General features: G+C 41.4%; 1 protein-coding gene across 4 annotated transcripts in view; it reads right to left on the bottom strand.

Moving 5' to 3' along the window:
* The window catches only part of LOC141144399 (ATP-binding cassette sub-family B member 5-like), a 307,989-nt gene that overhangs the window by 114,035 nt on the left and 179,658 nt on the right, over positions 1 to 14,296 (bottom strand). For all 4 annotated transcript variants that reach the window (XM_073630051.1, XM_073630050.1, XM_073630049.1 and 1 more), the window contains exon 10: positions 3,136 to 3,249. In XM_073630051.1, the coding sequence (XP_073486152.1) occupies positions 3,136 to 3,249 (114 nt within the window). The remainder of the gene's footprint in view (positions 1 to 3,135; positions 3,250 to 14,296) is intronic.

Raw genomic sequence — 14,296 nt, forward strand, 5'->3', positions numbered from 1 at the left:
TGAGGATACTGATGTAAAGGGGAGGCTGTAATGCAAAGGAGGGGCAATTGTGTGCAGGGGGTACTGAGGACACTGATCTAAGAAGGGGACTGTGATGTGAATAATCTTAGTTATTGCACAGACATGCAATTCGGACCTCGGCTGAAAGAAAATGTGACTGACCAAACCTCTTTGAATAATTAATTTAAAGTTATACTAATGTGTGTGCTTTAATTCAATTCTTTCTTTTTAAGATTTGGCAGACATTTGATGTCTGAAGTAATTTCAATGATCAACATGCCTATAAACTTTTGAATGAAGTAAAACTGGGATAAAGAGTAAAGCACCAACAACGCAAAATGAAAGGTCAGAATGATTTTAATTCAGTATAGAACAGATGTCAGGACAACTCAGAAATGTTGGCTGAATACCAAAATCTGTTCAGTCATGTTTTTTTGCTTAGAAAAATTTGATGAAAACAGATTCAGATTACATCAGTTAGGCCGCTTTCACACAAGCGGTCTGATTGGATCCGTCTGTCCGTTTTTCAGGAGGACCTGATCGGGTCCTCCATTGTTCTCTATGGAACAGCGGACCCGCTTACATCCAATCCAAACTAAAAACAGACGGATTGGATCCATTCCCCACCTGCTGAGCGCAGTGGTTTCCAAACTACAGCCTGAGGGCCGGATGCAGCCCTTTGCTTGGTTTTACCCAGCCCTTGGGGCTTTATTCCCCCCCCTAGTCAACAACATTGGGGCACAGCTCCTGCCACTAACATCAACAATGGGGCACTATTCCTTCCACTGACACGAATGATGAAGCGCTATTCCTCCTACTGACACTAATGATGAGGCACTATTCATCTCACTGACACCAACAATGGGGTGCTATTCCTCCCACTAACACCAACAATAAGGCACTATTACTCCCACTGACACCAACGATGGGGCACTATTTCTGCCACTGACACCAATGATGAGGCACTATTTCTCCTACTGACACCAATGTAGGGGCACTTTTCCTCCCACTGACACCAATGATGGGGCACTATCCCTTGCAATGACAACAACAACGGGGCACTATCCCCCCCTAATACCAAAGATGGGGCATTGTTTACTCCCACTGACACCAGGACATTTTCTACTCCCATTGGCCACAGTCCAGCTCCCATAAAGCTTGAAGGACAGTAAACTGGCCCTTTGTTTGGAAAGTTTGGAGACCCCTGGTCTAGCGGATCGGATGGCAGCTGGGGGTAAAAGGACTGGCAGTCTGTTTACATCTGAACACCCACAGGGGAGAACGCGCTGTGTCTGTGTTCACTCTGCACTAGCAGCGCAGACATAGACCAGTTATCTGCTTGCTCAGTGAGGATCAGAGAGCAGACCAGAGCGGAGTCCGCCTTGTGTGAAAGGGGCCTTAACATCAGTTTGCACATCTGTCTTCAGTTTAGTTGTGTTCAGTTTATATAAGTTCAGTCCAATTTACATCAGTCTATATCTGTTTTGGCACCATTTTTTAATTGTTGCAGAAACCAATCAGAGGTGACAAATGCACACAAAAATGTTTCTTGCCTAAAAACAGACATAAACGGAACGGACAACATCCGTTTACATCTGTTATGTTCCGTTTTAACCGATCAGAACGCTGGCTGTTCTATTTTAAAAAAGCGGAACTGAATGGACGCGGATGTAAACAGGATTTCATCCATTTGTCCATAGAAATTAATTCCTGTTTGTTTTTTATCCATCAATAGATGGATGAAAAATGGAAGGAAAGGAACGCCTATGTGAAAGAGGCCTGATACTGGGAAATGGCCTTGCAGTGGTGCACCAGACTAAAATATGCAAATTTCTAGATTCTGTAGGGTTATTTTCTATGTTGTTGCTCCATTCTCTTTGAAGTATATTTATAATGCGAGCCATAATTGATTAACTGACCACTTTTGTCCTGGTAAATAGTTGATTTTGATCCATAATTGAATTATAAGGAAATCAACAAGATGTATTGTAGTAAATCATGGGGTGCATTAGCACACACTGGGAGTCATGAATATAATATTCCAGGAGGTCACTAACCCAACTAAATAGTGAAAAGTAATATAAAGAGAAACAAAGTGGGTGTTCTAAGGGTGGCCTGCTGGTATTTACATGATTGTCCAATTACACACACAAAAAAATCTTATATATAAAAAATACATAACTTTTATTGTACAGCAATTAAAAAAATCTTAAAAACATAATTGGATCCAGATCACTCATGAAGCCATACAGAAAAAGGAAGAATTACTGTCCAGTGCAATGGTTCGCGGTAGCATGCCGCTTCTTCAGATTACCAAATATGCTTGTGACAGTTAATTCAATACAAAGTTCATATATAAAAACAGTCAAAAAAACAAAAAGGAGAAATTTCAGTTTGGTTCTGGGGAGGCAAAAACAAAGACCAAAAAATGGAGGGAGCCAGTCCATCTTAACAATTTATTTCTGAATAGTAGTAGGCACTTAAATGTGGGGCAGATATAGATGAATATATCCAAAGTTCTATGTATTGGTTAAATGCTCTGGGGTCTCCAAATGATTATTGTGTGTGAAAAAGGCTCATGGATATTAGCCACAGTATAAACTGCTACACACTCACTTCCCTCCAAGTCAGAAGATCAGATCAGCCAAACTCTCCCCATTTTTAGATACAGAGATTATGTCCTCACAAGCCAAAGATCCATCTTTTATCATGTAAATACCAGCAGGGCATCCTTAGAACACCCACTTTGTTTCTCTTTATATTACTTTTCATATGGAAATCGACCACATCTGATCCTGCATATATACAGTATCTGCAAACATTCACCTCTTGCAAAATAGTATAACTCGAGCAAATAGAGGAAGAATGCTTGCAAATTCATTTGAATCTGGGCATGGAAATTCTGAGATTTTAGTGCAACCAGTGGAAATAAGCTTCCCTTTTTGCTAGAGAATAGGGAAAGATCCCAAGTCACTGGATTATTTAGCATGCTGAAATAACTTTCAGCTCTCCCCCACATCTAATAACATGCTGTATCCCATGCAAAGCCCAGTTATTACCACTACATAAATACTTGTTCAAATTGATACCAAAATTATCAAATTAATATGAATTATCCCATTTGTTATGCATTACCTGATCAACTACTTTATATATACCAAATGCTGCCCCTCTTGCTATAGAAAAGGCTTCAAGGTGGGAAAATGCCTGACCAATACAATAGCTGCTTATCACAACACTGAAGAAAACCTGTCAGAGAAAGAAATAATATAATAATAATAATTATAATAATAATAATAATATAATAATAGTTCACTATAACCATGCCAAGACTTGAAATACAACCTTTGTGTGGCACTAAATATACTGAACTAACAAAACTGTGATTAAATTATGGCCTTCGTGGTTGACTGGTCAGATTGCAGTGCTGAAAGCTGCTTGACTGGAACTGTGTGTCACGGCTTTTTGTACTATAGATATGAAAAACAAGAAGATAAATACAATTCCTCACAACTTAATGTAGACCATGTATGTTTGAAAGAACAGTTAGAAAGTACCAAACAGAATCCAGAATAAAATAATATCTTTAATTTTTTTTTTGAATGAATGAATGAAGGCCTAAGTAAAATAAATTAAAGTGGTTGTAAACCTTCACACATACCCATTGAAGTAACTGGCCTCTCATGATACACATAAATGAAACACAGAGTTAAACCTGTTTAACAACAGCCGTCTTTCCCCGTACATTCATTCAAAGTGCAGAATTTACACCGGATCTCCAGGCTCTGAAAAGCAGGGAGATGAGAGCAGAAGTTATATCAGTGAGGAGAGCTCTAAGAGTTGATTGGAGCAAAGGGACACACCCTCCTTATACAGCACACACGAACTGAGTTGAGGCTGTCAATCACCTGGAGCTCTCTCCCCTGTCACCATTTTTCTCTTGATGTCAGGAAAACTTGTCATAAGTGACTCATGCTGATAGCAGAGGAACAAGGCAGCAGACCGAAATGACACTTATTGCTCTGGTTTGAGAAAAGTACACACTATAGAGGGATATGCTTTGTTTATATTTCATGTCTGAGGTTTACAACCACTTGAAACCTAATTCTGATATGACAACATTTGGTCCCAGGAAAACAAGGGGTCTGAAAAGTGGTTTACATTTGCTGTGGTCTAAATATCCCCTCATTAATGCATCAATATCTCAAACAGATTCAAGATTAAAGTGAAGCTCCAACCAAAAGTGGAAGCTCTGCTGGTTTGCCTCCACCACCCCCCCTTCGCTGCCACATTTGGCACCTTTCGGGGCGGGGGGGAGCAGTTTTGACAGGTACCCGTTTCCACTTCCAACTGATCTGCCAATGGCCAAGTCACCCTCCTCCTCCCCCCGCCACTGGGCCATTCTGCATGCTGCACACATGCGCAGTAGGGAACTGGCTATGAAGCCGCAAGGCTTCACTGCCAGTATCCCTTACAAGAAATGGTGGCGGCAGCACCCAAAAGCTTATTGAAAAATCGGCTGGGGTGAAAATACCACTGGATTCGTGAACAGGTATGTGTCCTAATATTAAAAGTCAGCAGCTACAGTAGTGCTGACTTTTAATTCTTCCTGAAGGAGCCTGGAGATCCTCTTTAAGTTAAATCATAACATTGGTGTCCACTACAGCCTTAACCACTTCACCCCCGAAAGAATTTACCCCCTTCCTGACCAGGCCATTTTTTGGGATACGGCACTGTGTCGCTTTAACTGACAATTGCACATTCTTGCGACGTTGTACAATTTGATGTCCTTTTTTCCCCCACAAATAGAGCTTTCTTTTGGTGGTATTTGATCACCTCTGCAGTTTTTATTTTTTGCACTATTAACAAAAAAAGAGCGATAATTTTGAAAAAAACCACAATATTTTGTACTTTTTGCTATAATAAATATTCAAAAAAAAAAAAAAAATTTCTTCATCAGTTTAGGCCGATATGTATTCTTCTACATATTTTTGGTAAAAAAAATTGCAATAAGCGTATATATAGATTGGCTTGCGCAAAAGTTATAGCGTCTACAAAATAGGGGATAGATTTATGGCATTTTTATTTTTTATATTTTTACTAGTAATGGCGGTGATCTGCAATTTTTATCTGGACTGCAACATTGTGACGGACACATCGGACACTTTTGACACTTTTTTAGGACCAGTGACATTTATACAGTGATCAGAGCTAAAAATAGCTACTGATTACTAGGGAAGTGGTTAACACTAAATCAAGGGGTTAAATGTGTTCCCTATGTGTGTTCTAACTGTGAGGGGGAATGTGGCTGACTGGAGGAGGAGAGAGATCATTGTTTCTACTTAGTAGGAGCACACAATCTGTCTCCTCTCCCCTGACAGAGCCAGGATTTGTGTGTTTACACACACAGATGTCTGTCACGAGTGATCGCGGGTGCCCGGCGGTCATTGCACCTGCCGGGCACGTATGACAGCTCTGGGGACATGCTGCGGGCGAGCGCCTGCTATAGCGTCTTAAAGAGCCGACGTACAGCTACGATGGCTCATGCAGCAGTGCCATCCTGCCGCAGAATAACTGCGGCAGCTGGTTGGGAAGTGGTTAAAGTGTATCTGTAGTCAAATCTTTTTTTAAAGTTTTGGATCGAGTAGGATAGGGTTATAAACCCTGTCATTATATTTTTTGCAGTTTGTGTACCATTGGGGAATTTTCCCCTCACTTTCTGTCCCAGAGATGCAGCAGGAAGTTAGAGGGAATCTCCTAAATTGAGGGGAATCCCCTCTTATGCCCCGTACACACGGTCGGATTTTCCGACGGAAAATGTGTGATAGGACCTTGTTGTCGGAAATTCCGACCGTGTGTAGGCTCCATCACACATTTTCCATTGGATTTTCCGACACACAAAGTTTGAGAGCAGGCTATAAAATTTTCCGACAACAAAATCTGTTGTCGGAATTTCCGATCGTGTGTACACAAATCCGACGGACAAAGTGCCACGCATGCTCAGAATAAATAAAGAGATGAAAGCTATTGGCCACTGCCCCGTTTATAGTCCCGACGTACGTGTTTTACGTCACAGCGTTTAGAACGATCGGATTTTCCGACAACTTTGTGTGACCATGTGTATGCAAGACAAGTTTGAGCCAACATCCGTCGGAAAAAATCCTAGGATTTTGTTGTCGGAATGTCCGAACAAAGTCCGATGGTGTGTACGGGGCATTAGACCATAGTTCCTAGAACAGGTGTTCACATTGGACTATTTCCCCTAACCTTTTGTTCTGAGGGCAACTCTAAAAATTTGCTTTTCCCTCTTTTTGTTTTGGTGACATCGGTCATTAGTACAAAAAAAGGGGTGACTCTCCTTAAGAATCCTCCAAAGATTCCCAATTAACAACAACAAAATGGATGTTCCTGTGGCCCATTTCTGCAGCAGAGGCCACAATATAAATGATCTCAAAATTATGCCACTGAAGGGGAATGTCAAATCACGGAAAGAGAGACTGGAATGGAAACACAAATTCAAACACAAAATCAGATCCCTGGACAATGGTCTAAATAGGGCCAAAAATGTGCCACCATGATTTTATTTCATCTTCTGACAAAAAAAAAACTGTTTTCTCCAAGCATTTGACCAAAATGATGGACAGTTCAAAAAGACTCATTGAGAATATAATAGTTGTGTTTCATTGAATCTATGGACATCTCAAAATATCTTTCATTTGAGGTGCTAGTTGTCCTTTATCTTTGAGTCAATTACCCCAGTAAACATTTTTAATCTCTCTGATCCCTTATCAAAATAGTTGTATTTTTTAATGCACATATTTTATTGCCCTTCTGTGTAACTCTGGTTAAATATGTAAGTTTCAGGACCATTGTGTATATGTGTTAAGCCTAGTGAAGGGGTCTGGGTTATCCTAATATAAAAAAAAAAAAAAAGATTTTTGTTTGCATATGATCAGAAATAAGCACAACTTCACTTTGTTCAAGCAAATAAAATTAGCCTGCGCAGAAAGCAGAGCTGTGGGATGAACCCAAAAGGTTCACCTATGACAGGCTGCCTGCACAATACTACAGGAGAGGGTAGATACAAGACCAGAGAGAACAGCAGTGACCAGTCTATTACAGGTAGCTCCTGCGCAGAGTTTTGGATTACTGCACAGATCTGGAAGAAATACACAAAGGACCAAGATTCAAGTAAGAATATACACACCTCTTGTATTTAGGCAGTATTTATTTATCCTGAAGTTCAGCTTTAAGCTTCAAGTAGAGAATACAAGGTATAAAGAAGGGATGACAAAATACAGCAGATATATGAAGAGTTCAATTCAGCCCTCCTGATGACTTGGGCTTGTAATCATAACCATGAACTATTTATTCAACTTGGCTGCAATTCTTTACAGCGGAACACCACCATAGTAGGCTATACAGGTAAGCAGGGTTGTTAAAGTGTAACTAAACCCGCAACAGTAAAATAAGTCTGTATATGCAGTAAATCATGCTTGTTATACTCACTGTGGAACCTAAGGGGTTAATCCTGCTAGTTGTGGAAAAAGGCTGTTTGATCCTGTCTTCTCTGATCCTCCCCTTCTTCCACAGTCCCAATCCATCTCCTGATAGTTCAGAGCCTTGGGAGTCACTCTGCACATGCACAGTTTGGTGTGTATTGCTAGAGAGTTTTGAGCATGCATGTGATCAGCACGAGGCCAATCAGCACTCTCCAGACAGGGTCAAGGGTCTTGCAGCCTCAGGGCAGTCAGAGTAGAATAAAAAACTCCTCCTACAAGCTTTAGCCAGACACTAATAGAAATCACAAGACTGCTATATACTGCTCATGAGAAAAGGTATTTAGCAGTTTATAATTACTAAATAAATTGCATTTCAATGTTCCGTGTACTGTGGGAGACCAGATATAGTGAATGCAGGGTCCTGGGTTTAGTAACACTTTAATAGTACTTCTAAAACCAAATAATTTTGGCCCCATTTCTCCAGCAGTAGTGTGTAACCAATTTCCTGTTCTATGACTGGAGGTCATCTTCTCCAGTTGTCACAGGAACAAGTATCATCATTAGAAGTTCTCCACTGTCCTGAAGCCCAGAGTAAAGCCTCATACACACGATCGGATTTTTGTCTGGGAATTGTGTGATGACAGACTGTTTGCCTAAAATCCGACCGTTAGTACGCTCCATCAGACAATTGTTGTCCAACTTTCCGCCAACAAATGTTGGATGGCAGGCTAGTAAATAACGGTCTGTTGTCAGATTTTCCTATCTTGTGTACACAAGTCCTTCACACAAAAATCCAAAGTACAAACATGCATGCTCCGAAGCAAGGATGAAGCTGGAAGCGTCGGTCTTGTAAAACTAGCGTTCGTAATGGAGAATTAACATTTGTGTCACGGCAAATTATGAAATTTTGAAATGCAGCGCACATTCTCTTCTTCTTTACTGGGATAATTATGAAGCTGCTTTGCTGGTGATACTGATGGAGTACTGCCAAATGTATTTTAAAAGGCTTTTATTTTCTAGTGATATCAAGAATAATATTTTTTGATACAAATATGTTCAACAATACTATACCTGGGTCAAGCTGGGCTCCTCCACATCTTTATCCTGTGAAGCAGGACCTGTGTGTATCTCTGGAGCTGTGGCCTCACCAGACATTAGGGAGTGTAGACAGTGATGGCCTGGGTTCTGTCTAGTCAGACAAAAACTGCAGGCTGTGGTAATACCACAGCCTGGGGACATATATATCATCTGCTAATGCTCCAGATCTCTGTGAGTCCATCACCTTGTTGTGCTCCCTTTTAAATGTACTCCTCAGGTTTGAGATTTTTGTTTTGACATAGTTGATGTCTACCCTGGGGTACACTGGCTTCACCAACTCAAGCATTTTCTCCAAAGCTGCCTTCCTCAAGATTTTATTTGAGTAGTCTCGACTCTTGACCTTCCAGAGACAGGGCAGCTCCCGGTACAGGTCAATGAGTTGGGGCAAAAAATCTGGTGAGGTAAATGTATCCATTGTGATATGATGCCTGCAAGACAGAACACAAGACAAAACATCATGTCTGGCTTAACTCACAAGCTGCTCCCAATCTAGGCCAAAAATATAAGCACTATAGGACACTAACCACCTATGCCCAAATTTCCAATTGTCCCTTCATTTTCTGGCTCCTTTTGTGTGTTGGGGATGGCGATCGTTCGTCCTCCACTCCAAAATCATTCCTAAGGCCGTTACATCGACTGTGCATTATGGCTTTATATACACTGTACATGTGTGAAACTCCGCTCTTAGTGTGTCATGACGCTGGGGCGTGACCATCTCTCTTCTGCATTCAACACACATGGCGGAACATTTGGGAGGGACAACATGGCGGATTTGGAGGATTCCAGGCAGCCCTGGGGTGGTGGAGCTCATAGGAGGCACAAAGCAACCCTCATGAGCATGGATGAGATGGTGGACATGGTGCACATCCTCGAGAAGCACGACTACGACTGCAAGCTGCGCAATTACGAAAGGCCCAACAGCCGAAAGGATGGCATTTAGGAGAAGGTCATCGCCGTTTTGCAGGGCGAATTTTCAGTGACAAGAACAAAGGACCAAATCAGAAAACAATGGCCTGATCTCAAATATCGTGAGCAAGACCAGATGGCGTCCATACATAAGATCATCAAAAAAGTAAGCAAGATTTGTATCTAACCAATATGGATATGTGTAAATTAGCTGTCTGTATATGTGCTTTTTCCAAGTAGCTCGAGAGAATTATCTATAATGTTTTCAATAATCTTTGTCTGAATTGTTATTTTAAAGATGAAGTAAAATAGAAAGCAGATATGAACATTCTTATTTGTACTTTTCTTTATTTTTGTCCCTAATTTTTTTCTCTTCTTTCAACAGGGAGGCACCAAAAAATGAGGCAACAGCCAAGCCACCAGAAGGGGTGAAGGGAGGCTATCCTTACTCGGGCCCCAACAGGGGAGGCAACAAGGCCATCTTATCACTAAAAGTGACAACTTCAAACACACTCATTTAGCCACCGACAGGGGTGATTCTAGGTGGGCCAAAGGCCAGGGGCTTAGGGCAGAACTTAAGGGGTAAAGAATTCTTTCTGGTTGTTGCTGGGTTCATCGGTGCCCATTAATGCAGCCTTGCCAGTGTAGTTTTCACTGTAAAAAAAACACAGTGCAGCATGGTGGAGTCCACTAGTTAGGAGCAAATGTCATCAGACCAAGTGCAAGGTTGGTCAACTAATGTAGCAAAATGGATGCTAGAAAAAGATGGGACTAGGGGTGGCTTAATGAATGGTGTATTGTTTCTTTTTAGAGGAAAGTGAGTGTGGTCATCTCACCCAGGATGTGGGTTTAGAGGCATGGGATCTGACTCCTGGACCCAGCACAGACCTGTCCGTTGTGGACATCAAATCCCCTGACGCAAGTCGCACTTCGGGCCAAAACGACCCCGAAGAGGAAGCAAGTATTCTTGTAATCTGGCTTCAAATGTGTCTACATGTCGAGTGTTTAGTTGAACAAACAAAACACCCACTCCACACATTAGCAAAAAATGTAGTGCCTTAACATTAGCATGGAGAAGCAAGAGGTGGAAGTTGTCATTTTTGCTAGGTACCCGAGTTTTGTAGACCTAGGCACCAGGGCCAAGGTTGCAAGCAACAATAGACTGGATAGGTAAGTATTTCCTGAATTTCACTAGTAACTTGCCCATAACTCATTATGTAGGGCCTCAGCCACTTGACCGTCGTTCCCTTAATCCTTTTTTGTCTTCTTACTAGGGCATGATCTTCCAAAATGCACAATTGTTCGAAAGAGTGCAGATATGTTGCATTATTTGAAGGAGCTGGAACAAATAAAGGAGGCTGCCACTGCTTTACAGTGAACAATCAGAGATTTTCTAGACATGCTTGCCAAATTCGAATTTCCACTTGCCTGTTCTGAAGTTTCTTGTTCCACTTGTTGCCTCCTGTTTGCACTTTGAATATTTAACATGTTTTTCTGACTTTTAAATGAGCAAGTTTAGTGTCCGAACTCAGAGTTTCTCTACTCCACTCCTCTAGGTCCTGTTTTCCGTATTTTCCTCAGTCTAAAATGACTGTGTGAATTCAACTAACATTGAAAATGACAACATCACCTGTGCCAAATTCTACAAGTATAGAAAACTTGACCTGGGTTTGCATCTTGAGGAGGAGAGTTGGGAAACACTGCCCTAATTAATGTGAATTGCAAGTTTTCAGTGTTTTGAAGAATATAAAACCCAAATTTGAAGGTGCTCCTAAATTGTGCCTTAACATTCTTATTTTCCTCATGATCCCATGCCTAAAATGTGTGTATTTCCACACATCTAATTTGCCAAAAGTCACAAAACAAACATGTGCTATCTACCATCACTGGGTATCAATGGACGCGTTTTGGGGGTGCAACCCCTTCCTTATAACTAGGGATGGGCCAAACAACCCCCCGTTCAGTTCGCACCAGAACATGCGAACATGCAAAAAATTTGTTTGAACACCTGAACACCGTTAAAGTCTATGGGACACGAACATGAAAAATCAAAAGTGCTAATTTTAAAGGCTTATATGCATGGAGTTGTCTTAAAAAGTGTTTAGGGGCCTGGGTCCTGACCCAGGGGACATGTATCAATGCAAAAAAAAGTTTTAAAAACGGCCGTTTTTTCAGGAGCAGTGATTTTAATAATGTTTAAAGTGAAACAATAAAAGTGTAATATTCCTTTAAATTTCGTACCTGGGGGGGTGTCTATAGTATGCCTGTAAAGTGGCGCATGTTTCCCGTATTTAGAACAGTCTGACAGCAAAATGACATTTTTAAAGGAAAAAAAGTAATTTAAAAGTACTTGAGGCTATAATGAATTGTCGGTCCGGCAATACACATAAAAGTTCATTGATAAAAAAGGCATTGGATTCCCCCACAGGGGAACCCCGAACCAAATTTAAAAAAAAAAATGCGTGGGGGTCCCCCCAAATTCCATACCAGGCCCTTCAGGTCTGGTATGGATATTAAGGGGATATTAAAGGGGATATAAAAAAAAAAATGGTGTGGGGTCCCCCTTAAAATCCATACCGGACCCTTATCCGAGCACGCAACCTGGCAGGCCGCAGGAAAAGAGGGGGGGACGAGAGAGCGCCCCCCCTCCTGAACTGTACCAGGCCACATGCCCTAAACATTGGGAGGGTGCTTTGGGGTAGCCCCCATATCCTGACCCCCCTGTGTGAATTGGTAATGGGGTACACATGTACCCCTATCACTTCACTAAAAAAGTGTCAAAAATGTTAAAAAAAGACACCGGGTGACCTCGCCCTCTGTTATATAAGAGCTGTCACCTGAACAGAAGCGTCACACAGTGGGAGACTCCCATTGAGGTGGATCGGAGGATGAAGCGGAGAAGAAGAAGCCGGAGGAAGATGTTGGACGAGAAGACCGGAGGAAGATAGAGGAAGAAGCGGGGGAAGAACAAGATGGAGGAAGAAGAAGAACACCGAAGGAAGACCAGAAGAAGATGGAAGAAGAAACGGGGAAAGAAGAAGACATTAATAAAGGAATGGTCAAAAACCGTCTATTGTCTTTTTTTAACATTTTTGACACTTTTTGTGAAATGGTAGGGGTACATTTGTACACCATTACCAATTCACATGGGGGGGCGGGATCTGGGGGTCCCTTTGTTAAAGGGGGCTTCCAGATTTTGATAAGTCCTCGCCTGCAGACCCCCACAACCAATGGGCAAGTGTTGTGGGGATGAGGCCCTTCTCCCCATCAACATGGAGACAAGGTGCTTTAAGGGGCTACCCCAAAGCACCCTCCCAATGTTGAGGGCATGTGGCCTGGTACGGTTCAGGAGGGGGGGCGCTCTCTCGTCCCCCCCTCTTTTCCTGCGGCCTGCCAGGTTGCGTGCTCGGATAAGGGTCTGGTATGGATTTAAAAAAATTTGGTGTGGGGTTCCCCTTAAAATCTGTACCAGACCTGAATGGATTTTGAGGGGGACCCCCACGCCATTTTGTAAAAAAAATTTTGGCGCGGGGTTCCCCTTAATATCCATGGGGGGACCCCCACGCATTTTTATTTTAAGAAGAAAATTGGTGCTATGTGTGTCTCCAAATAGATAAGGCACCTCATCCCAGCAATAATATTGAACTAGAGTATTGAGTGTATGAGATTATTGCGGTGCCAAAAATACAATAATACAATTTATAAAAATAATTAAATTTATTACAAAAAGTTAAAAATACAATTCATACAGGGTACACTATACAAAATGGAGCATAGGCAGATCATTACAACCAGTTGATGGAAATAGTTGAAATATCCCTACTAGTTTCGCCAAAACATTGGCTTCCTCAGGGGATATGAGAGGTTGTAGTTCTACAGAAAGAAGAATCAATTATTAATATAACAAATTATAAATTATAAATAACACTGTGCATATCACTAAACGACCGTAGAGAGAGATTAAACAGGTACAGTCTCCCCCATCCAATTAATTCCAACCAAGATGAAAAGCAGTCTAAGGGACATAACATCAATCACGCATCATTACAACATACCCACGGAACCCCATAGGACAAGATGGACAACATCCAATGTGAGGGGAAGGGTCGTCCTTCACTGCCTATAGTGTGGCTGCAGGGGGCTTGATAAAATGAACCTTGAAAATAGCTGTAGAAATACATACGTGTAAGGCTATAAAAAGCTCAACTATCAGCAATAAAAAGGAAAAAACAGTCCTCAATACTCACCAAATACAAGGTATACTAACAAGTAACCGGGACGCTGAAAAGATCAATAATAGTTGATTGATTAAATTGGACAAATAAGTTGGTACGTTGGCTAGCTCCACTGGATAAAAAATAGAGAAACAAATGTGGTTTACCAATAGTTCAAATGGTTTATGTTATGCAGCAAGGATTAATGAAAAAGGCTTAGTTAAAAAATCCTACCTGCAGAGGAAAATTGGGAAACAAGCCTAGCAATAAAAAGTAATCAGAAGCAGCGTGATAGCTACAAGTTGAAACACAAACTGGGGTAAGTGCACAAAGTATCCACACCAGTTACTGTGCATGAGCCTATTGGACATAAACAAAACACCCAGTAAATAATCATTGTAGTAAATGTTGCTGTGATCAATTATAGTTGCATATGACAATAATATGGTCGCCAGAAAAGCAAGTTTACCTGTGTAGTGACTTCAACTCAACAGCGTGCTGGAAAGTCCGCAACAACGGACAAATAGCTAGCCTATTTAAAGCCCCCCACCTGATTAGCAATTATAATTCGCCAAT

The sequence above is a fragment of the Aquarana catesbeiana genome, linkage group LG05 (genome assembly GCF_042186555.1).
Source record: "Aquarana catesbeiana isolate 2022-GZ linkage group LG05, ASM4218655v1, whole genome shotgun sequence".
NCBI lineage: Eukaryota > Metazoa > Chordata > Amphibia > Anura > Ranidae > Aquarana > Aquarana catesbeiana.